The sequence below is a fragment of the Pseudophryne corroboree genome, chromosome 1 (assembly GCF_028390025.1).
Source record: "Pseudophryne corroboree isolate aPseCor3 chromosome 1, aPseCor3.hap2, whole genome shotgun sequence".
Classification (NCBI taxonomy): Eukaryota; Metazoa; Chordata; class Amphibia; order Anura; family Myobatrachidae; genus Pseudophryne; species Pseudophryne corroboree.
Genome location: NC_086444.1, coordinates 818,318,105 through 818,343,290, shown reverse-complemented (window position 1 = coordinate 818,343,290; position 25,186 = coordinate 818,318,105). Strand labels below are relative to the sequence as shown.

Sequence of the window (25,186 nt, the reverse complement as noted above, 5' to 3'; positions counted from 1 at the left end):
GGCAGAGGACACTGCGACAGCGGTCGGAGCCTTTTTGGCATAGCGGACTGTCTGCCAGGGGGGGCTTCTTTGTTTATGTTGCGGCAGTTGTAGTTGCGGGATTTCCGCCTCCCAGGCTGGGATGGCCAGTTCCGGCAGTCCCAGTGCAGCACAAAAGGACGGTAAATCGGAAGAATTTTGCAGGAAGAATACTTTCCCAGAATAGGAAACTTGTAGGTTAAAGGGGAACCCCCAGCGATATTTTAATTGCCGCTTGCGTAGTTCGTCTGTCAAAGGTTTCAATGTCTTGCGTAATTGAAGTGTGTGCCAGGACAAGTCTTGATAAAGGAAGATCGGCGTTCCATTAAAATCCACTTCATCTAGCTGGCGCACTTTGCGCATAATGTCTTCCTTTTGCGTGAAATAATGCAAGCGGCAAATCACGTCGCGGGGTCGGTCTGAAGAAAGTCCACGAGGCTTAAGAGCACGGTGAGCCCTATCAAAGACAATCTCGGTGTCAGGTTCATTTCCCAGCAGTTCATTAAAGATCTTCGTGAGAGCGTCAATGAGACCTGATTGTGGGACATCTTCCGGGAGGCCCCTTATACGGATATTGTTCCGACGTCCCCTGTTATCCATATCAGTCACCCTATTTTGTAGGGAGCGTATTTCCATGGTTTGGGCTGTAAGGATATCCTGCAGGGATCGAAAAAGTGTATCGGAAGTATCTTGGGTCTCCTCAACAGCTGTCAGCCTGTCCGATAATTGTGAGATATCCTTCTTAACAGTCGCCATTTCCTGTCTAATCGTATCCTGAAGATCCTGTTTAGTGGGGAGTGTTTTAAGGAATGAAAATATTTCCTTGAGTTCGTTTCTCTCCCAGGATGGAGGGGGTGCAGGGCCGCCTTTGGACAACGATACAGGCGAGGAAGAGGGCGAAGAAGTAGGACTGGCCGCCATTGATTCTTGATCCGTCTCGGTCGTTGTCGGCTGGAGATAAGGCCTAATGGTCGATTGTGATGAAGGGTTCTTTGGTCGAGGTGTGGGATTGGTTCGGGATGATTTCCTGGGTTTGGTTCTGACCATAATGTAGGAATATAGCAATAAAAGCGTAGTTTGGTCTGAACTGTAGAATGGTGGTGGTGCAGAGCTACATTAGAATGCGTCTATCGAGCAACGACCCCCATCAGCCTGGCATTAATATATCATTGAGGAGCCAGCATCACAGCAATGCGTAGGAATGCAGAGATCACATCTCCAAACAGGTCCTGCCTATTTTGCACATACAGAGAGGCAGGGGAGCTATGTATGGAAGTGGCACTGTAGCTTAAATCCCCTTCAGCTCGAGGACCAGGCACTTTAAGGCCCCAAGGCCAGCAATAAAAGAATACAGGGTGAGAGAGTTTATAAGATGGGGCCCTGTGTGGACCTCTGCCCTACAAGTCAGTCTCAGTGTTATAACAATACACTGGGGATTCCAGCCCCATATAGTGAGATCCGGACTCACCACATCCAGCAATGCCCGGCAGGATCTCTCTGCAGGTGGGCTGCAGACAGCAGCAGAGTGTGCAGGCAGCCAGGGGGATCTGTGTCCGCAACTTGCGGGGGGTAAACGGTCACTTCCGTGGAGCTCCGCGCCGGCCGCGGCCCGCCGCCGGGAGCGGTCCGGAACCCGAGGCCGCGGCTTCGGCGGGCGGGTAAGGCCGCAGTCGGCGGCTCGTATTGAGGTGGATCCTGGGCTCCGTGGAGGACGCGGACAGCGGTAAGAGAGGTCTCAGTGGGATGCGCAGGGTGGTCGCCGGGGAAAGCAGCTGCCTTTATGGATTCCCGCACTGGCCGTGGACAGCCTCTGGGGGCAGCCCGGAACTCGAGGCCCCGGCTTCCAGGGGTGATGAAGGCCTCAATCGGCGGCTTGCAGGGTAATGGTCCCCGGGCTCCGTGAGTGCTGCGGGGAGCGGTAGGGGGGATCCCAGCAGCTGGGCAAGGGAGCTGGGTCCCCACAGAGGGGATAAAGTGTGTGGAAGTGGAGTTATAGCGGGAGCTGAGGAAAAGCTGGACTCCACTGTTCACGAGCCAGGCCACGCCCCCTATTACTGTTGTTCTAATTGTAAAGCGCAACGGAATATGCTGCGCTATATAAGAAACTGTTAATAAATAAATAATAAATAAAATGACTAATTATCTCTGAAAGTCGGTGTCAGTGATACCTAAAAACAAAAGAAGCCCAAAAACAAGCAGCAAAAAAAATTATAAGCCCAAAAACAAGCAACAAGCAACCACCCAAAAAAAATAAGCAACCAGAAGAAAAAACAAGCCCAATTCCGCTTGTTATAAGCTGAATTGGCAACTATGGCTATGGCCGCTATACATACTGTGTACATATATGTCACCTGCACAGCAAGCACGGGTTACTACGTCCGCTTTATTAACCTGTGATATCCTTATACACACGCATATTACACATATGCACGATGCTCATTCACATACATCGCAAACCCCAGCCCACAACGCAGATTACTGCGATTGTGCACGTCCATTTACATCAGCTCTGGTGCTGCTTCCCCTGCAGCCAGCAGCTTCATCTATAGGGGCAGCACTACCTGGGGGCAGGACACAGTGTATAGGGGGTCATTCCGAGTTGCTCGCTAGCTATTTTTTGCAGCGCAGCGATCAGATAGTCGCTGCCTATGGGGGAGTGTATCTTAACTTAGCAAGTGTGCGAGCGCTTTTGCAGCCGAGCGGTACAAAAAAGTTTTTTGCAGTTTCTGAGTAGCTCTGGACTTGTCCGGTCCTGGAATTGATGTTGGACACCCGCCCTGCAAACGCCTGGACCCGCCTGCGTTTTTCCAAACACCCCCAGAAAACGGTTAGTTGACACCCATAAACGCCCTCTTTCTGTCAGTCTTCTTGCGATCGGCTGTGTGAATGGATTCTTCGTTTAATCCATCACCCAGCACCGATCCTCTTTGTACCCGTACGACGTGCTTGCGCATTGCGGTGCATACGCAGTTTTGCTGAGTTTTGACCTGATCGCAGCGCTGCAAAAAAATAGCGTGCGATCAGGTCGGAATGACCCCCAAAATTGGCTGTTTCTAGCCAATTTGGCTCACAGTGCGAGATTTAAAAATGCCCCTTCCACCCCCCCCCCCAGCCCATTGACATTAAAAAAAAAAGCCCACCCCCATAGATATAAAAAAAATACAAATTTGCGTACGCACGCTCACTGCAAAGGAGCTTGACCTCGCTAAAATGGGCGTGGACTCGCCTGAAAAGACTACCTTACACCCCAGTTTTTGACCCTGCATCAACAGATCACGGCTACCACAGGTGGAAAAAAAATAATTCCACCATATTTAGTCCCACACACTAATGCCCCATGCACCATATTATGGCACACACCGCAATGCCCATGATACATTATGCCCTACAGTAAAGCTTCTAATTACTTTTAAATTACCTGCTCGTTGCCAGCGTTTTCACGCGCTGGGTGTCATGCTGGTTGCCAGGGGTTTCATGCTCTGGGATCCATGCTGGTTGCCAGGGGTTTTATGCTCTGGGACGGGTGTAATGCCAGTTGCCAGGGCTGCTGTGTAATGCCAGTTGCCAGGGCTGCTGTGTAATGCCAGTTGCCAGGGCTGTGTAAATTATACAACCCTGGCAACTGGCATTACACAGTGTACTGTCCGTTGCCAGGGCTGTGTAATGCTAGTTGCCAGGGCTGTGTATTGGTCTTTGGTGTGTTTACTGCGCTGCGCCCGGCCAGCCGCCATCATCTCCCTCAGCTTGGCCACCCGCCCGCCCATTTGTCACTGTCCTCCTGGGCTCCCCCTCCTCCCTGTCATTAGTACTCCGCTCGGGGGTGTAGTTTCACGTAATGACGCGTTTGCGTCATGATGTCACGACACAAACGCGTCATTACACGAAACTCCTCACCCCGAGCGGAGTAGTAATGAGGGGGAGCAGAAAGAGCCGCGGCGGGCGCCCCATGCGGCTGCACGACTCACCCGTTGCAAGAAACGTCTCTGCCTGCTTGTAATATGCTGTGTGGTCACCTTGCAGAATGGCAGCTCTTCCCGGCTGGAGGGTAGGCAGGAAAAGTTACTATAGACTAGTATACAATTCAATCCAAAGTGTATATGATCACCAATTTGATACTACAGTATGGGGAAATTTATTAACATAACCGTGTATACACAGCAATATTACATAACTCGGCAAAGTCAGTCAGTACTATAACTAACCACAAAAGACCTGTCTGTGCATTTATTCATCTCATTTGAATATTCACTCACACTTAAGGGGAGATGTATCAAACCTTAGGATGAGATAAAATGGAGACGTAGCCTATAGCAATCAGTCACCTTCTAGTTATCACATAGCGGCCTTTAAAATTATATAAGATGATTGTTATGAGCAGTGTCTCCACTTTATATCTCCCAAAGATTTGATACATGTCCCTCATAGTGATTTTAACTCACAAAAATATTTCTAATACAATAGGGATAATTTCTACCCCAAATTATTAAATTGTTAATGTATTGTTTTCCTTTTTACTAAAATGCTGCTGTTTTTAGCTTAGTTTGTGTTTAAATCATGACAATAAGAAGGCAGCCACTTGAGAATAGAAATATGACATTGGGTGCCTAGTATTACACTTGTGACAGTGCAACTGTTGGGTGCAATATAAATCCTACCGAAAGTGAAGGATAAAAGCCAGTGTCCATCACCTTAATCCACTTTATCCACCCTATATGTGGTGTATGGTGTATGATTCAGGGATAGTAATTATTTATTTTTTTCTGGGGGGAAAAATCAGAAATTCACAAAAAACATTGAAAAACAATCTCACTCAGCAATGTAATGTAGAATAAAGCTGGAGCAATCAATGATTGGCGGAGTCATTAAAGGAGGGAGAGAAGGAAAGGGCCAGTGAGGTAGGAGGACAGCCATGGGAGGACATTATCACACAGACCAAGGGGGTGAAGGTTTGCTGGAGGAGAGGGTGGTCCTCAATGTCAAAAGCTGCAGAGAGGTCATAGAGCATAAGTAGAGTAGTGGCCCTTAGATTTGGCAGGATGAAGGTCATTGCAGACTTTAGTGAAGGCAGTTTCAGTGGAGTGGAGAGGGCAGAAGCCATACTGACATTGGTCAATCAGGGAGTGGAAGGAAAGAAAGGCAGTAAGGTGATTGTAAACAAAATGCTGAAGGAGGTCGGAGGCAAAAGGGAGGAGAGAGATGAGTTGGTAGTTGGTGAGAGTGTTAGGATCAAAGGTAGGTTTTTTAAGAATAGGGGAGACATGGGCATGCTTGAAGGCAGATGGTACAGTGCCTGAACAGAGGAAGATATTGAGGTGGACAAGATGGGCACAGGCAGAAGAGAGGTAGCAGAGGAGATGGGAGGGGATAGGGTCAAGTGGGGAGGTGGAGGGATTGTTTGAGGGCAATGACTTCTCCAGATATAGGGGAAAAGAACTCAGAGTTGGTAAGAATGGTGTGGGGAGGGGTGGTCAGGGAAAAGAGGGGGTAGGTTGCTAAGAGTTTGGTGGGATGTGCTGTTCTGACATTTGGGGTAAATTGGTGCTGTATAAGGTCCATGGCTGGGCAGAGGTGAAAGAAAGTGGGGCAACAGGAGAGAAGGGAAGCAGAGGGGTGGACAGAAGACAAGGGAGGGGAGAGGAAGAAATGTAGGAGACTAGGGAGGAATGATAGAGATGGGAACAGGGGGAAAAATAAACTATTAGGTAGACAGAGTGACGAGGGGAGTTGAGAAAAACCTGGATATACTGTTTTGTGGATGAGGAAAATTGGAATCAGGAGTGAAGGCTGTATGAGAGACAGATCAGCAGATTTCCAGAAATGCAGGTGAAGTACAGTGTTGGAAACTTAAACAGTATGTCATACCTATGGCGCTGCACACCAAAAGCCGCAGAAGACCATATAATACAGTAGGTCACCAACCCATGCACTGAAATCAAAACAAAGAACAGTCTCACATGGCTGTGGATAATCCCAGCAAAGAAGAATGGTCCAGATTTCAAACGTAGACAAAGATGTAACACAAACCGCGCTCATACAAATATATGCCTGTGTAATCAGAAAAGCCTTCACTACGACTCTACAAGCTTGATAAATGAACAAAACTAAGTGAAAACACTTGGCGCCACCATAAAATTATCTCTTACATGAACACAGGAATGCTCACACATAAACACCGATGGTTATACGATAAGACCCTTCTGAACAATGGGTTTATCCCTCATATATTTCTAAAAATTTAAAACCGATAAAAATAGTGCAACACCAGATGATAAATGGCCTTTACAGATCCTTTTATTGGTTCCACTCGCGTAGTTTCACATATAATGCGCATATCATCCTCGTAGATCGTGGTTCCACACTTCTTCAAGAACTGGAAGCTCAAAAGAACAAATATATAGTGCAATACTGCTTTATATAAAAGAGAATTTTAATAGACAATTGCACTCACATTTAAAACAATTAATAAAAGCATATATCACCAAATGTTTGGTACTGCCAGCTAGATAGCCCAGAGTCCAGGTAGCGTGCTGTTGCTTGGAGTGCCTCAGTCCTAGGTACTGTAGGTTAGATCCCCCCAGCGGCTGATGGTCCACGGGTCCCAGGATACCGAATCCAGCAGTCAAAGTCCCTTTGCTCAAATGTGTTTTCGGTCACACTGACCTTCATCAGAAGCGTGGGACCTGTTTGCTAGCTTATCCTTAAATACTTGTACATATTAGTCCTCACACAAAACACCTGAATCAAACAATAATGCTGCACACGTCCGGACCGGAAGTGCGTTCCCAGGAAGTGACGTCTGCGTTCCACAGAAATCACACCCAAAAATACAACTGAATTAAGCAATAATGCCACGCACGTCCGGACCAGAAGTATGTTCTCAAGAAATGACGTCTGCATTCCACAGAAATCTCACACAAAACAACTGAATTAAGCGATGATGCCGTGCACGTCTGGACTGGAAGTGCGTCCACAGGAAATTACGTCTGCGTTCCACAGCCACTTCAACTCTTCCTGTTTGCGTTTCACCATACAATAGATACTGGAGATTCCGGAGATAGTGTCCTTGTTTCATTTAACAGGCGGTGTTGTGTCCATATTAATAAAATATGAAAGTCTTTAAGTTCAAATACATAAAAAACATAAATAAATAAAAATATATTACAACGCAGCGTTAATACATTCATAAAACAAATGTTATGAACAATAATAAACTATATTTCTTAAATAAGAGCGCACAAAAGAACCATCAGAGAGGAATTGAAGGAGCTTAAATATCTATCATCTCGACTGTAGAAACCATTTCAGCTCAAATTCGCTGTTTAGGCCTTGAGTTATTAGAGTCCCAAGTGTATAGATCCTGCGCATCTCAGATTTTGCTAATTTTACATCTTCTGAGCTTCCAGTTCTCCATTGAAGTATTGTTGAAGTGTGGAACCACGATATATGAGGATGATATGCGCATCTATGTGAGTGGAACCAATATAAATAGGATCCGTAAAGGCCATTTATCATCTGGTGTTGCACTATTTTTATCTGTTTTAATTTTTAGAAATATATTGGGGATAAACCCATTGTTCAGAAGGGTCTTATCGTATAACCATTGGTGTTTGTGTGGCCATTCCTGTGTTCATGTAAGAGATCATTTTATGGTAGCGCCAAGTGTTTTCACTTTGTTTGGTTCAGATTTCAAACGTATTTTATGTCTCTCAGTTTTCCTCATAGAAATTCATGAAGAAATAGAAAACATACAATAATACAGTAACGTTGGATGATGACACCCCGCATGCAGTGTCATATGAAAGGAGTAAAAGTCCATTTCAAAGTATTCTGAATCCCAATTCCTTCTTTTATAGGCCCCTCACACGTGATAAGTGAATGATGCTATGATAACATGTATGTTACTTCAATAAACAGGTTCAGTGCACATAAAGGTATCTTTGTCTTTCCACACCGTGATATGGATGTGCCGAATCCACACAAATTATGCAAACGGTAGGGGCAGTAAAAAATACATTTGTTAATAAAACCTATGCGGCATGCACATAATGTATTCCAAAAATTACACGGAACACCACATGAGATGGTTCCTGGGTATAATGTTTAGTGAACATGTGCAATGAACATGCAATGCTTTACCTCAATATGCATAAAAACAGACACCTGATTAACGCGTTTCGGTGCTCTGCAGCGCCTTTTTCAAGATAAATGTCAATTAAAAAAGGGCACCAATGTGTAGCCCCTGACGGTTACTTCAGACAGAAGATACCTTTACAATTTAGTTTCAAGCAAAATAAAAGTGAAGATTAAAAGGTTGCAGAAACTGAGTTTTAAGGTGAATAAGCAATGGTAATTTAGACAGGACTTTCAAATATATGAAGGAAAAATGACAATGTTACAACTGTGACTTCAGATGTTTGTGAAAAACTGAAAGTATAAATACAAGTACTTGCAGGTGAAGTGGTAAAGTATTGCAGCATACAAAACACAGAGCTCAGTGCTGTATGGAGTACAGTATAGATCTATCACATACATATAAAGCAAAACAGCTAGCCTATGCTCCACTGAAATACTGTCAGAGAATCTCAACTCTGTTTATAAATCACATCCCACATCAAAAAAGCTATATGATCTAGCACCATGAAGCCAGTATTGTTTCGGAGAGTTGAGCCCGACCTCAGAGAAGGTCTCCTTGATGTACTTTGGGCAGGAGACTTAAAAATGAGCAGTGCCAGGGTTGGCAAGAGGGCTGAGGCTCCCTTCTCTTACTATGGTCTTTACTACGGTGGTGCATGGGCAGGAGAGAAAAACTCAGCCCACATTTACCAGGCAGTTGAGGTGCCAGCAGTCATGTGACCAGTGCCGGAATCCCGACACTGCTCAGGAGACCGGCGCCAAGACACCAACAGCCGTCATCCCGAAGGTAGGTGTCTGGGTGTGTTTTAGGGTTAGGGCCTGGGGGGAGGGGAGGGTTAGATTTAAACACTACGGGGGTGGGTAGCAGTAGCTGCCACCCCCGAGATTTAGCCCTATCTGCCACCCCCCTAATTTTAGCCTTAGCTAGTCATGGTAAGGGTGGGGGAGTGTTAGTGTACTCACCCCCCAAAGGCGTCAGATTTCTCGTTTTTGGAATGCCAAGGTCAGTCATGTGACCGCTGGCATCCCAAACGCTGTGATATTATACTGGACCATCTGCTACTGAGAACCATTTTTAAAGGTGTGAAAGTATACCATCTGATTCATATGCAAGATTTATTAACTGACCTGTATTGGTTGTTTTGTGAAGTACTGCAAATTGCGTATGTACATTTATTGGTTGTAATCCTATTGTGTTTCCTTACCACTTCATCCAATTTGCACATATTAGTGTAGAGCCAAATTAGACACCGAATCTATAGTTCAGTATTAGATGTGTTGATGTTTGTGTCACTCAGCTTTCCTTCATTTCTTACACTGCGTATTAACTTGGCTAACATGTTACACACAATTTGTGTGTTTGTTTCTTAATGAAAGATTATGACTTGGGTACAGTATGGCAAGATGTAAACCATTATTTGTTTTTTATTTTGTTACAGGTCAATGTCGGATGTGTTCCAAAAAAAGTAAGCATAATAAATATCAGTTGAGCTTGTGAATGGAAATAATACTGTCATAATGATACCAGTTGAACATTTGGGGCCGGATGTAATGCCGCCGAGTTGGCTGGAGGTGCGGGTTGCCGGCCAAACTTAGACTTTTTTTAAAGCAGAAATCATTTACAAGGCAAATCTATGCCTTGTAAATGATTGCCGCTTTAAAAGAATGTCAGAGTTTGTACGGCATTACATCCGGCCCTACATTTGATGTGAAAAAGTACAGTTACAAATCAACAAAAGGACGTTTACATACTGACATCAAGCAAACTCCACAATTAAGTTTCCATGATATGTATAACCAGGGGAGGCGGCGGACACTGGGGTGTACGTGCAGTTTACACAAGTGAATGGAGGAGATAACAATCGAAAGACATTGCTGTGCTGCTATTGCTTTCTACCTTTGCTGCTAGCGCAAGTCTATGCAGAGCCAATGGAACTTTAGGTTTCATCTGTATACCATTTTCAAGTTTTTTTGCAGTTAATCCATTCGCTTAAAATTGCGAATGATGAGTCCCACTCATCATCCGAAGCAGAGTACCCACTATTACCTTTCCTTCTCTCCACGGAACTAATCACACACTGGGGAGTCCCAAAGGTCAGATAGCCAGGTCCAGTAAGAGAACCCTTAGCAGCAAAGGGGTTAAAATATAGAAGTTAATGCATGATTTTTATTTTTTTTCTGTGCCTTTCATGTAATCCTTTTATGGCAATTAAAATGTGCCTAGTCATAGGCTAGCATTATGACCAGGTGCATGTGAAACCTTTTGTATATAAGTATGAATAATAACCATAGAGCCTGTAGGCAGCACAACTGTATACAATGTTTCCGTTATTGTTTTGGCTGCACCTCTAGTTGCTTCTATATACCAGATAAGTACAAGTGAAATTACATATAGGTAGAGTATACAGGACTTTTTTATATGCATATACCCTTCATGACTGATGTACACCTTATGTTATGTATTTGTAATGAGCAGCGCTATATATTACTAGCATTTTAGTATCTGCAATATGATGTGTGCAGTAATTGGTCTGTGTGTGCCCTCAGATTATGTGGAATGCTGCTATTCATTCAGAATACATACATGATCATGAAGATTATGGATTTCATGCTCCAGAAGTGAAATTTACATGGAAGTAAGTAAAACTGACTTAATGAATGATGATATGGAGGTTACAAAAGTGCTTATAAATCAGTGTCCATGATTCAATCTCAGCTACTGTACAACGGGGGTAATTCAGAGTTGATCGCAGCAGCAAATTTGTTAGCAGTTGGGCACAACCATATGCACTGCAGGGGGGAGGGGGGGGGGCAGACATAACATGTGCAGAGAGTTAGATTTGGGTGGGGTGTGTTCAAACTGAAATCTAAATTGCAGTTTACCATGCACAGAAACAATATAATCAACCCAAATCTAACTCTCTGCAAATGTTGTATCTGCCCCCCCTGCAGTGCACATGGTTTTGCCCAACTGCTAACAAATCTGCTGCTGCTGCGATCAACTCTGAATTACTCCCAATGTGTAGACTGTTGTTTTTTTACTTTTTTAATTGCTTTTATCTCTGCTCTGTCACTGAACAATTTTGATTCAGTATTGTTTGTAATGTTTTCTGTAGGCTACTTTCCAGTAGGCTAACTATGGACCGGATTTAATTATACCCCTTTCAGGCAGTGAAAACAACATGGTAATTTGCCGGCACAAGCTGGGTTTACCAAGTTTTTCTCTTGCATCCTAGAGGATGCTTGGGTCCACATTAGTACCATGGGGTTTAGACAGGTCCACTAGGAGCCATTGGGACTTTAAGAGTTTGAGAGTGTGGACTGGCTCCTCCCTCTATGCCCCTCCTACCAGACTCAGTTTAGAAAATGTGCCTAGAGGAGCCAGTCACAGCTAGGGGAGCTCTACAGAGCTTCTTTAGTAAAAGTTTATTTTAGAGGTTTTTTTTTATTTTACAGGGAGGCTGCTGGCAACAGCCTCCCTACTTCGTGGGACTAAGGGGGGGGGGGGGGGGAGTAGTGTCCGCCCTGCGGGGTCTGGGCCACTAGCATGCGGGGAGCCGGTGTGAAGATCGCGGCAACAGGGTATGGAGCGCAGTGCTAACTGCGCTCCGGGGCTCAGCGGTACATAGTGCGGCGCTGTGATGGGCGCCCTGAGCCAGCGCCTACACCCTACACTGACCCCTTCAGCCTGTCAGGGTCCCGGGATCACTGCCAGCATAAATCCTCAGGCCAGTATAATCTCATGAAGAGCGGGAAGACAGTGCCATTAAGGGGGCGGAGCTTCTCAGAGCGGACCCAGCAGCGTTCAGCGCCATTTTCCTGCCTGTCAGTGAAGTGAAGTCCCTCCAGAGCAACTCCAGCTATCTCTTATGGAACCAGGGGGCTGTAGAAGGAGGGTAGGCTGTGTAAAGACTGTGTAACATATTAAGGTACACAGTCAGCGCTGGTTTGGGGTCTCCCTATACCTTGAAAGCGCTGTGTGTGGGTTGGCTCCAATCTCTGTGTCTCTCTTGCCATTCTTGGGGGTGAAACTCTGTCTAGCCTCCCGTGTGTGTGTGTGTGTGTGTGTGTGTGTGTGTGTGGAGTGTTTGGGGTCTCCATTTAGCTATGTCTAGGGACTCTATGTCATATGCTGCAGAGGATATGTCCTCTCAGGATGATCTCATTCCATGTAATCAGGATTGCACTGTTTTAGCGCAGATACCAGCAAGGGAGCCTGAATGGTCATCCTCTATCAAATCTATGATTTCTCAGATTTCTACTAGGGTTGCACAGAATGAATCTGCAACTCAGGTGTTACAGAACTCTATGGCAGTTTGGTCCGGTTCTGTTACCTCAGGGCCCCCCTCTGTAGGTTCCCACAAGCGTGCTCTTGCACAGATTATGCAGGATGACACGGATACCGATTCTGACACGGCAGACGGTGATGGGGATGTGCTCAGGTGGGCTGCATCTCTTGCTAAAGGGGTGCAGTTGATGGAGGCTATAATGGATGTGTTGAATATTGCAGATACAACACCTGAGCAGGTTGAGGAGGCTTACTTCACTGACAATAAGAAAGCCTCGCTAACCTTCCCTGCGTCCAAAGAATTAAATGCTATTTTTGAAAAAGCATTGGAAAACCCGGAGAAAAAATTCCAGATCCCTAGAAGGGTTCTGGTTGCTTTTCCCTTCCCTGAAGAGGATAGGAGAAAATGGGAAAACCCACCCATAGTGGACGCGTCTGTATCCAGACTCTCTAAAAAGGTGGTTTTACCTGTTCCAGGATCTACCGCCTTAAAAGAGCCGGCTGATCGCAAAATTGATACTACGCTCAAATCCACATACACTGCTTCAGGGGCAATACTACGTCCTACTATTGCCTGTGCATGGATTTTCAAAGCTATAGTAAAGTGGTCAGGCACGTTACTTGAGGATTTGGATACAATGGAGTGACGTTAAATTGTTTTTACGTAACATTCAGGATTCTGCAGGATTTATGGTGGAATCCATGAAGGACCTGGGTTCAAGGGCTGCAGGAATTTCTTCCATGTCTGTCTCAGCTCCTTGAGGACTGTGGCTGCGCCAGAAGTCTGCCGACGCGGAATCCAGGAGAGGTGTGGAGACCCTGCCCTACACAGGTCAGGCTCTCTTTGGGCAAGCGTTGTATGTGTGGATCTTCACGGCTACAGCGGGTAAGTCGCCTTTTCTTCCCTCAGCTGCACCTGCTACGAAGAAACCTTTTTCTTCAGCTGCATCACAGTCCTTTCGAGTTACTAAACCAAGAAAGGCCAAACCGTCAGGCAACTTCTTTAGAGGTGGTCGACCAAAATCCAAGAAACCTGCTGCTGGGTTCCCAGGAACAGAAGCCTGCTTCCACTACGCCAAAGTCCTCAGCATGCTGGTGGGGGCGAGACTCGGACATTTCAGTAACGTCTGGGTGTCGTCCGGCCTGGATCCCTGGGTACTAGATATTGTATCCCAGGGGTACCGGCTGGAATTTCAAGATCTCCCTCCTCACCGGTTCTTCAAATCGGGCTTGCCAGCTTTGCCGGCAGACAGGGCTACCCTACAGGGAGCCATCCAGAAGTTGGTGGAGGCACAGGGTATTGTACCAGTCCCTCCCCAGCTGCAAAACAAAGGCTACTATTCGAACCTTTTTGTGGTTCCGAAACCGGATGGTTCGGTCAGGCCTATTCTGAGCTTAAAATCACTAAACCCCTTTCTGAGGGAGTTCAAGTTCAAAATGGAGTCTCTAAAGGCGGTGATATCAGGTCTGGAGGAGGGGGAATTCCTGGTATCCCTGGATATCAAGGATGCGTACCTCCACATTCCGATTTGGCTGCCGCATCAAGCTTATCTCCGGTTCGCAATGTTGGACTGTCATTTTCCGTTCCAGGCCCTGCCATTCGGCCTCTCCACAGCACCGAGGGTATTCACCAAGGTGATGTAGGAAATTTTTTGTTCTCCTCCGCAGACAGGGGCTGAACATAATTCCATATCTGGACGATCTGCTGATAAAGGCATCGTCCAAGGAGAAGCTGTTACGGTCCATAGCTCTCACGACCCAGCTTCTCAGGGAACATGGTTGGATCCTGAATCTTCCAAAATCACATTTGGAACCAACCAGGAGGTTTTCATTTCTGGGAATGATCCTCGACACGGAGGTGTTTCTTCCAGAGGAAAATGCGTTGGTGATGCAAACAATGGTACAGGACGTCCTGAAGCCAGCCCGGGTGTCTGTTCATTAGTGCATTCGCCTTCTGGGAAGATGGTGGCCTCTTACGAGGCTCTGCAGTACGGGAGGTTTCATGCTCTGTCCTTCCAACTGGATCTCCTGGACAAGTGGTCGAGATCCCATCTGCACATGCACCAGAGAATACGTCTGTCGCCAAAAGCCAGGATTTCACCCCTCTGGTGGCTGAAATTACCTCACCTCCTGGAGGGCCGCAGGTTCGGAATTCAGGACTGGGTCCTTCTAACCACGGATGCAAGTCTCCGGGGCTGGGGCGCAGTCACTCAAGGGGAAACCTTCCCAGGAAGGTGGTCAAGTCTGGAATCCGGCCTTCTTATAAACATTCTGGAACTAAGGGCTGTCTACAACGGTCTTCTCCAAGCGGCCCATTTTCTGAGAAATCGGGCCATTCAAGTGCAGTCTGACAATGTAACGACAGTGGCTTACATTAATCGACAGGGCGGAACGAAGAGCAGAGCTGCAGTGTCAGAGGTAACAAGAATCATCCTCTGGGCAGAAAAACACGCATTGGCACTGTCAGCGATCTTCATTCCGGGAGTAGACAACTGGGAAGCGGACTTCCTCAGCAGAAACGACCTCCACCCAGGGGAGTGGGGTCTCCATCCGGAGGTGTTCAAGGAAGTAACAGATCTTTGGGGCGTACCCCAGATCGACATGATGGCCTCTCATCTCAACAAGAAGCTTTGGCAGTATTGTTCCAGGTCGAGGGACCCGCAAGCAGTGGCGGTGGACGCCCTAGTGACTTCGTGGGTGTTCCAGTCGGTGTACGTGTTTCCTCCACCTCCACTCATTCCAAGAGTTCTCAAACTCCATAATGAGAACAAGAGTTCAGGCAATCCTCATTGCTCCGGACTGACCAAGAAGGGCTTGGTACGCGGATCTTCTGGATCTACTGTTAGAAGAGCTGAGGCCTCTTCCTCTTCGGGAGGACCTGCTGCAGCAGGGGCCGTTCGCCTATCAAGACTTAACACGTTTGACGGCATGGAGGTTGAACGCCAGATACTAGCTTGGAAGGGCATTCCGAACAAGGCTATTCCTACCCTGATACAGGCTAGGAAAGGGGTAATGTCAAAACATTACCATCGTATTTGGAAAAAATATGTTTCTTGGTGTGAGTCTAAGATGTTTCCTACGGTGGAGTTTCAACTGGGACATTTTCTCCTCTTCCTGCAAGCAGGTGTGGATATGGGCCTGAGGTTAGGATCCATAAAGGTCCAGATTTCGGCCCTATCCATTTTCTTCCAGAAACAGTTGGCTTCCCTCCCTGAGGTTCAGACTTTTTTGAAGGGAGTTCTGCACATCCAGCCTCCCGTCGGTCCTACGGCGCCCTGGGATCTCAACATGGTGTTGCAGTTCCTCCAGTCGGACTGGTTTGAGCCTCTACAGGAGGTTGAGGTCAAGTTTCTCACGTGGAAGGCTGTCAATTTGTTGGCCTTAGCTTCTGCTAGATGTGTGTCGGAATTGGGGGCTTTGTCATGTAAAAGCCCATACTTTATCTCCCATGTAGATAGAGCTGAGCTTCGGACACGTCAGCAGTTTCTTCCGAAGGTTGTGTCAGCATTTCATATTAACCAACCTATTGTGGTGCCAGTGGCTACTGACTCCTCAATTTCATCAAAGTCCTTGGATGTTGTAAGGGCTTTAAAGATCTATGAGAGGAGGACTGCTCATCACAGAAAGTCAGACTCTGTTTGTCCTGTATGATCCCAAGAAAATTGGGTGTCCTGCTTCTAAGCAGACGATATCTCGCTGGATCAGGTTCACTATCCAGCATGCGTATTCTGCGGCAGGCTTGCCGTGTCCTATGTCTGTTAAGGCCCACTCTACTCGTAAGGTGGGTTTTTCCTGGGTGGCTGACCGGGGTGTCTCGGCATTACAACTCTGCCAAGCAGCTACTTGGTCGGGCTCGAACACGTTCGCAAAGTTCTACAAGTTCGATAATTGGTTCTGCAGGAGCGCTCTCCCTCCCGTTCTGGGAGCTTTGGTACATCCCCATGGTACTAATGTGGACCACAGCATCCTCTAGAACGTAAGCGAAAATAGGATTTTAATTACCTACCGGTAAATCCTTTTCTCGTAGTCCGTAGAGGATGCTGGGCGCCTGCCCAGCGCTTTGTGATCCTGCAGTGATTATTTAGTTCAGTACTGCTTAGTCCTTGGTAAGTACTGTTTTGTTACTTGGTAAGTAATCCTGTTCAGCCGTTGCTGATGTTTCAAGCTAGTTAGCTTGGTTTGCCTTTTGTGTGAGCTGGTGTGAATCTCGCCACTATCTGTAAAATCCTTCTCTCGAAGATGTCCGTCTCCTCGGGCACAGTTTCTAGACTGTCTGGTAGATGGAGCATAGAGGGAGGAGCCAGCCCACACTCTCAAACTCTTAAACTGTCCATGGCTCCTAGTGGTCCTGTCTATACCCCATGGTACTAATGTGGACCCCAGCATCTTCTACGGACTGCAAGAAAAGGATTTACCGGTAGGTAATTAAAATCCTTTTTTTTTTTTTTTTTTTTTTCCTGTCTGAAAGGGTCAAATTCGGGCAAAAATTCTCTGGGTTTTCCTGCGGTCTGACACAGGTTGTGGCTGTGTGAAAGGGTCTGACCCGGGTTTTTAGACACGGGTCGCGGTAAACAGCGCGCATTGGCTGAGCTGGTTGGGCACTGGCTGAGTGGCCGAGTCTCCGTGATTGGCTGAGCGGCTGGGACACTGGCATCTGATATAACAATTGTGCTACACAAATAATGAGAGCGACAGCATGGTGCATTGGGAAAAGGTGGAGATCCGCGAGCTGCTGGCAGTCAGAGAGGAGATATCCAGGCAGATCACTGGCACAGTGAAGGACACCACAATGTACACAAACTCAGTAGTAACTTGTCAGCTATGGTTACTGCAATACAGTGAGCAGTCGCCACCCACTTTTCATGACCTCAACTCTGTGTGCCATAAAAACAGTCCAGTTCTTATGACACAGTATATTGCAGGGTTGACCCAGGTTCAGTGTGAAAGGGGTCGACCCGGGAATAACTCTGGTCTAATGTGCTGTGAAGGGGTTAGGAGCTTTAACCTGGGTTGAAAAATCAGTGAAAAACCTGGGATTTTGAGATTTTTCTGTCTGAAAGTGGCATTACATGTGGTAATATACCTTGCTGGGAGACTGCGTTAGCCTTGGGCTTTTTAGTTACAGATCCTTATTGTGCTGTAAATTATCCGCTACCACACGTTAACCCATAGATTTTGGAGTAAGGTGATTAGGGCATTTTATGCAGATTTCTGTTTGAGCCTCCTCGGGCTTGAACAGAAATCTACATTAACTGCAGCTTGTGGGCTTCTAAGGACTATAATTGAATAGTCCGCAGTAATTAAACATGGCAAATTGTATTCGGCCTTAAATGTTAATATTTATGACACTGCAATATTTCTTCCTTTATACCGCAATAATATTTATCTACCATTATGGAGTGTTCTTTGTGGTCTATTATTATAACAGGTGTTCTTCATTTCATGGCAATATACACAGATCTAGCAAGTTGCAGAATTTCATAATACTCTAGAACCACAGATTGTTGAGGTTTTCAAGTTTACAAACAAGTTCCTGGACTGAGTAAATGTGCCACTTACAAGCGGTGTATACAGTACATGGCTCACAATATCAGTGGTAGTTAATCTGTGTGCCATTTTTCTTTCTTTATTCCCACATCAGCCATAACATTAACCACTTAAATGGCTAATATGTTTTCCAAACACTATCAGAAATGTTCACTTTTTTTATGATCGAATTAGGTTAAGAATATCTGTTTAAAACATGCAGTATAATTTTATTTAAAAAAAAATAATAATTTTTTGTTTACATTTGTAAAATATACCGTATATACTCGAGTATAAGCCGACTTTTTCAGCACCTTTTTTTTGTGCTGAAAAGCCCCCTCGGCTTATACTTGAGTCAGTGCTGGCAGTGCAGTGGGAAGGAGGGACACGGAGGGCACAGCGCGCGCCTCTCCTGTGTCTCTCCGGCGGCAGCAGCGGGTCTATTAAAGGAAGTACCCGTTCGTGAGCTCTGATTGGCTCATGAACCGGCACTGGGGGAGGGGGTGGGGGGTGGTCATATGTGGCACTGAGGGGGCATGCATATCTGGCAGTAAGAGGGCATATCTGACAGTGTGGGGGCATATCTGGCACTGAGGGGGCATGCATATCTGGCAGCATGAGGGCATATCTGGCACTGGGGGTATAACGGGCACTGTGTGGGGGCATATCTGGCAGTGTGAGGGCATATCTGGCACAGGGGGCATGCATATCTGGCAGTATGAGGGCATATCTGGCAGTATGAGGGCATATCTGGCAGTATGGGGGCATATCTGGCACTATGACGGCTTATCTGGCACTGTGGGGGCATATCTGGTAGTATGAGGGCTGTGTACGTCTAGAGCTGCATTTCCCACCTTAGGCTTATACTCGAGTCAATAAGTTTTCCCAGGTTTTTGTGGTAAAATTAGGTGCCTCGGCTTTTATTCGGGTCGACTTATACTCGAGTAAATATGGTAATTTTTTTTTTTTTTTTTTTTCAAACATCAGTACCAGATATATCCAATCATTGGAACATCATGACATCACGGTTTGTTTTTCCCTGGTGGCTGCTCATCTCCAACAGCTAGGTGAACACTGGGAAGGTGCTAATCTCTGCAACTGTGGGGTGGGGGGTGCAGCTGTGTTGGCTTAAAAGCAGTGATTGGCTGTACGGCTGGCACTGGGAGAGGGAAGTAAAAGTGCCGGAAGGTCCCACTGAGAGTGGCAGCTGCTGGAAGATAATCTTCTGACTGGTTGTGTCAGAAGCAACCATTTCAGGGAAAGCCCAGCCTGGCTTGTTAACATCCAGTGTGTTAAAACCACTGACGTAAATAACATTCATTATCTTGTTACAACGACACCTGTCAAAAGGCAGGATATATTAGACGGCAAGTGAAGACTCAGTTCTTGAAGTTTGTGTTTAGAAGCAGTTAAAATTGGCAATCCTAAGGATCTGAGACTTTGACAAGGGTCAAATTGTGATGGCTAGATGACTGGGTCAGAGAATCTCTGGTCTTGTGGGATGTTCCCAGTATGCAGTAGTTAGGACCAAAAGTGGTCCAAGGAAGGACAACCAGTGAACCAGCGGTAGGGTCATGGGCGCACAAGGCTCATTTATGCAGATGGGGAGCGAAGCCTAGCTCGTCTGGTCTGATTCCACAGAAGAGTTATTTATTGTTACGCAAATTGCAGAAAAAGTTAATGTGGGTTATTATAGAAAGGTGTCAAAACACACAGTGCATTGCTGCTTGTCACTTATGGGGCTGTGTATCTGCAGACTGGTCAAAGTGCCCATGCTGAACCCTGTCAAAAAATGCTTAAAATGGGCACCTGAGCGTCAGAACTGGACCACGAAGCAATGGAAGAAAGGCTGGTCCGATCAATCACATTTTATTTAACTTCATGTGGAAGGTCGGGTGCATATGTGGTTTTTTTTTTGTTTGTTTTTTTCCTGGGAAAGATGCACTGTGGGAAAAAGGCAAACTGGCGGAGGCAGTGTGATGCTCTTTCCAATGTTCTCATGGGAAACCTTCATGTGGATGTTACTTGACATGTAACATCTGCCTAAAAATTGTTGCAGACAAAGTACTCCTTCATGACCGCGGTATTCCTTGATGGCAGTGCCCTTTTCAGGAGGCTAATACTACACTACCATACAATTTTTTTCGGTAATGAAAAACCTCTTGAACAAAGAGTGCAAGATGTTGACTTCCCCTGATCCCAGTCCGATCAAGCATATTTGGGATGTGCTGGAAAAATCCAATCAAGCATATTTGGGATGTGCTGGAAAAACAACCCAAGCCATGGGGGCTCTACCTCACAACTTACAGGACTTAAAGGAACTGCTGCTAACATCTATGTACCAGACAAGTGCCTCGACAAGTTAAAGATGTTTTGGTTGCATGAGGGGGACCAACATAATATTAGGCAGGTGGTTTTAATGTTCTGGCTAATGGGTGTAAGTCTCTATAGAGATTTTTCCATGCAAGTTCTATTTCATTAGCTGTTTGTAACATCACATATATTTCACTATAGCTTATAAAGGTTGTTTAATTTTTCTTTCTTTCTTTTTTTTTTTCTTTTTCTCACAGAGTTATTAAAGACAAACGAGATGCATATGTAAGCCGCCTCAATGACATATATCAAAATAACCTTAACAAGGTATATTTCATTTGCATTTGTAGCTGACCATTTATGTCTACACTTCATATGAATCTGTACTTAATTGTAAAACAAAATGGAGCGTGTCAGCACTATATAATAATAAATTATGTAAATATTGTAATACAGTGGTATTAATAGACTATGATGTTCAGATAGGGTCTATAGCAGAGAAAGATTTGTAATAAAGGTGCTGGTTCACATCACAGAGAAGTTCCTAATCTTCGGGCCAAATGAAATTAGCTACGGTAAACTCTTGGTTTTTCCTCAGCTTGATTTAACATGCATATCCGGAATACAGTTGTGAAAGGCTCATCTCGGCAAGCCCATCATCATTTTCTATGATGTCAGCAGCATTAAGTGTGTGGAAATCAGCCAGTACCCCAAAAAAGTGTAAGCTAACATTGTATAACAGTACAGAAGCCTATTGGTGGCCAAAAGCAAAGTATTTGCGGCTCTTCAAAGATGTCAAATGGACAACATTTTTTTTTTTTTTTTTTTAACAACTGATTGAATGCTCTAGAGAAATTTTGGGACTGCGAACAAAAAGCCACATTAATGCCAATGGAGTGGTAATACTTAGGCCTGGTACACACCAGACAGACATGTGCGTGGACCCGCCTTCACGTCGACAGAGCGGCCAATTCAGGTATGTATACACCCTTCACCGTTCGGCCGCCTGATGTGTTGGTTAGGACACCCAGCTGTGCGGGCATTTTAATTTGCCTGCCAAGCTGTGATGCCAGTCCCCGCAGCATGTGGAAGGTGGTTAACAGACTGCTCGTACACATAGCCAGATGTGTCAATATATCGGCCATTTGCTGTACTGCACAGCTGCTGCAATATGTCTGTGAAAGACGTCACTCACAGATACACCTACACCTGCCGACAGGCTCGCGATATATTGGCCATTCGCTCGAACGTCCAATACATCTCCTAGTGTGTATTCAGCTTAAATGTGTTGCTAATTGAATAGCGAAAATGTTATGCCAGACTATGATGTCCCATTTAACTGCATTAACCTGCATAAATGTGTTAATGCTCCAAATTGAATTTGGACCTTTGATTTGTATTGTCTATATTTTTTTTATTGTGAGGAATGTTTCTTCCAATCAAGTAAAAACAATCGCTGTTTCTTTGACACAGGCTCAGATAGAAATTATCCGGGGTCGTGCAACATTTACATCTGACCCGGAGCCAACACTGGAAGTGAATGGTCAGAAATATACAGCTCCACACATCCTCATTGCTACAGGCGGAAAGCCGTCCATGCCATCAAACACAGAGGTGCCGGGTATGTAGAGCTATATTTTTTTTAATTCAACAATTTTTATTAGATTTTTTATAGAAATACAAGAACATGGAAGACCTTCATGATACAGACATACCAAAAACCGGAGAGAAACCGGTATAGTTACAATAATCCATCGTAAGGTGCTTTTAAGCCACATCAGTGAGACAACAGATACATAGTCGGTACTTGTAGGCTTGAGTAAGAGGTAAAGGATAAACAATCTTAACCTACATGAGGTCTAGGAAATGATGAAAACATTACCGACGTGCATCTTAGCATAAGAAATCACCATATACCTAAGGCTAAGCATACAATTCTACCTGAGGATTCACAGGACATCAGTATACCCGAGAGGTCAGTAAAGAAGACAGACAGGAGGGAGGAGGGGGGGGAGGGAACAAGTGGGGAAAACAGTACAAGTATAATCATATCATGAATGAGTAGCGGCCAAAGAAGTCCTAAGTAAAAATATTAAAGAAGTAATTCAGGCATGTTTAGCCATTCTAACCAAAGAGAAGGTTAAGTACCCATATGGCATCAGACTAAGCATACAGCATGGGGTATTAAAATAAATATAATTGCATTTCCTAAGAAAACAGCAGGAGGTCCCAAAGGAACAGTACATGGGCCTAGATTGTCAAGAGGCCCTATCGATTTGTCTATATAGATACCACGTTGTGGTCTCAAAAAGTTTATAGATGAACGACTGTACATCAGGGTCTAGGGTATCAATATACTTCTCCCACTTCTTGGCAAATCGCCTGACCCCCAATTCAATATCAGGAAGAGTAGCACGCCTCTCAAAATAAATAATCCGGAGGGTCATGTGTTTCACAGCCATCAAAGAAGGGGTAGACGGTTTGATCCAATTATTAAGAATTTGTTTCTTGGCAATTGTCAGGATAACAGAGAGTACCGGAACAATGTCTCTATCTTCGGGCCCAAGAGACCACTCCCTAAAATCAAGTAGCAAACAAGCCTTCGGGCGTTTTATTAACCGTAAGTTAAATACTGTGTTGAGATAAGCGACCACCTTGTACCAAAACTTAGATATTTTCCGGCAAGACCACATATTGTGGTACAAGGTGGCACTCTGCGCAGTACATTTGATGCAACAGCCAGTGTCGTCTGGGACCATGTGTGCCCTCTGATTAGGCGCTATATATGCCCTTTGGAACGTCTTCAAGTGAACCTCTTGCAAAGAGGCAGAGTATAAGAACCTAAAAGTGGGTAAAATGTTATCTAACAATTCAGCGCACGATCCCATATTGGGGATATCTCTGGCCCATGAAGACAATGCGGAATCCCAGAGCCGGTCTCTATATGAGACCCTAAAGGTGTTTCTGAAGTAACTAAGATGGTAAGGACAATCTTTAGTAAGCACCATTAAGGTGCGCAGCGGGTCTGTGGTAGCCTCAGAAATCATTGGGTGAGACTGGGATTGAGCAAAGTGTCTAGCCTGCAGGTACATAAAAAATTCCCGGTGGGAAATACCAAATTTTATCTGCATATCAGAGAAAGAAAGCACTGCGTTGCCTCCTGGGTCGTATATGTCTCTAATAGCTGCGATCCCCTTTTCTCTCCAACTCAAAAAATGTGCGTTATCAAGGCCAGGAAGGAAACATGGGTTACCCCAAAACGTAGTGTGAAGAGAGGTGTCAGGTTTTCTCTGGGCTTTAGTGTGAGTGGCCTGCCATGCTCGATATGTATGCCAAAATAGAATATTATGTTTTATCTCAGATGGGAGACGGGAGTTTGGGGTGTGTAAGAGTGCAGCAGGGGAGAAAGGATGGAATACGGCCAGTTCAAGTGGCAAGTTCGTAAATACTGATCTGCCCCAAAGCCAGTCTGTGATATACCGGTACATCGCTGCTCTACTAAATAGAACAGGATCCGGGATTCCCATACCTCCCTCTTCACGTAATAGCTGTAACCTAGCGTAGGGGACTCTTGGTCGTTTACCTGCCCATAGAAATCTAGTGAAACACTGTTTAAGAAAAAGGACATCTTTCTCAACAAGGGCAATAGGGAGCATAAGAAGAAAATAAGCAATCTTGGGAAAAACAACAGTTTTAATAACTTCTGCGCGACCCATAAGAGACCAGGACAGAGACGCCCAGTCTGTAAGGATTTTAGACACCTTGGACAAAATAGGACCAAAATTAACCGCATATAGATGTGGGAGGGAAGTAGGGATCTGAACTCCTAAATATCTAAGACTATCTCGAGCCACTGGGAATCGGGACAGGACCGGGTGTAATGGAAAGAGGGAAGAGTCTCCTGAAAGGAGGATAAGCTCGGATTTAGATATATTAATTTTGTATCCCGCAAAGGAACCAAATTGTTCAATCAGGGAGACAATCGCAGGGATGGACGTATCGGGCTGAGAAATAAATAGAAGCATGTCGTCAGCATACAGTGATAATTTTACCATGGTGTCCATTATTTTTATGCCTGTAAATCTGGGAGAATTTCTCAGGGAAACAGCTAGGGGTTCTAAAGCTAAGACAAATAATAAAGGTGACAAGGGACAGCCCTGACGTGTGCCACTCTGGATAAGAAAATAAGAATTTACTTACCGATAATTCTATTTCTCGTAGTCCGTAGTGGATGCTGGGACTTCCGTAAGGACCATGGGGAATAGCGGCTCCGCAGGAGACTGGGCACAAAAGTAAAAGCTTTAGACTAGCTGGTGTGCACTGGCTCCTCCCCCTATGACCCTCCTCCAAGCCTCAGTTAGGATACTGTGCCCGGACGAGCGTACATAATAAGGAAGGATTTTGAATCCCAGGTAAGACTCATACCAGCCACACCAATCACACCGTACAACCTGTGATCTGAACCCAGTTAACAGTATGATAAACGTAGGAGCCTCTGAAAAGATGGCTCACAACAATAAACAACCCGATTTTTTTTGTAACAATAACTATATACAAGTATTGCAGACAATCCGCACTTGGGATGGGCGCCCAGCATCCACTACGGACTACGAGAAATAGAATTATCGGTAAGTAAATTCTTATTTTCTCTGACGTCCTAGTGGATGCTGGGACTTCCGTAAGGACCATGGGGATTATACCAAAGCTCCCAAACGGGCGGGAGAGTGCGGATGACTCTGCAGCACCGAATGAGAGAACTCCAGGTCCTCCTCAGCCAGGGTATCGAATTTGTAAAATTTAGCAAACGTGTTTGCCCCTGACCAAGTAGCTGCTCGGCAAAGTTGTAAAGCCGAGACCCCTCGGGCAGCCGCCCAAGATGAGCCCACTTTCCTTGTGGAATGGGCTTTT

General features: G+C 45.4%; 1 protein-coding gene across 1 annotated transcript in view; it reads left to right on the top strand.

Annotated features, from left to right (window-relative positions):
• The window catches only part of GSR (glutathione-disulfide reductase), a 59,793-nt gene that overhangs the window by 8,625 nt on the left and 25,982 nt on the right, over positions 1–25,186 (top strand). The window contains exons 2-5 of the mRNA XM_063919454.1: positions 9,591–9,617; positions 10,699–10,787; positions 20,536–20,605; positions 21,752–21,899. Coding sequence (XP_063775524.1) covers positions 9,591–9,617; positions 10,699–10,787; positions 20,536–20,605; positions 21,752–21,899 — 334 coding nt within the window. The remainder of the gene's footprint in view (positions 1–9,590; positions 9,618–10,698; positions 10,788–20,535; positions 20,606–21,751; positions 21,900–25,186) is intronic.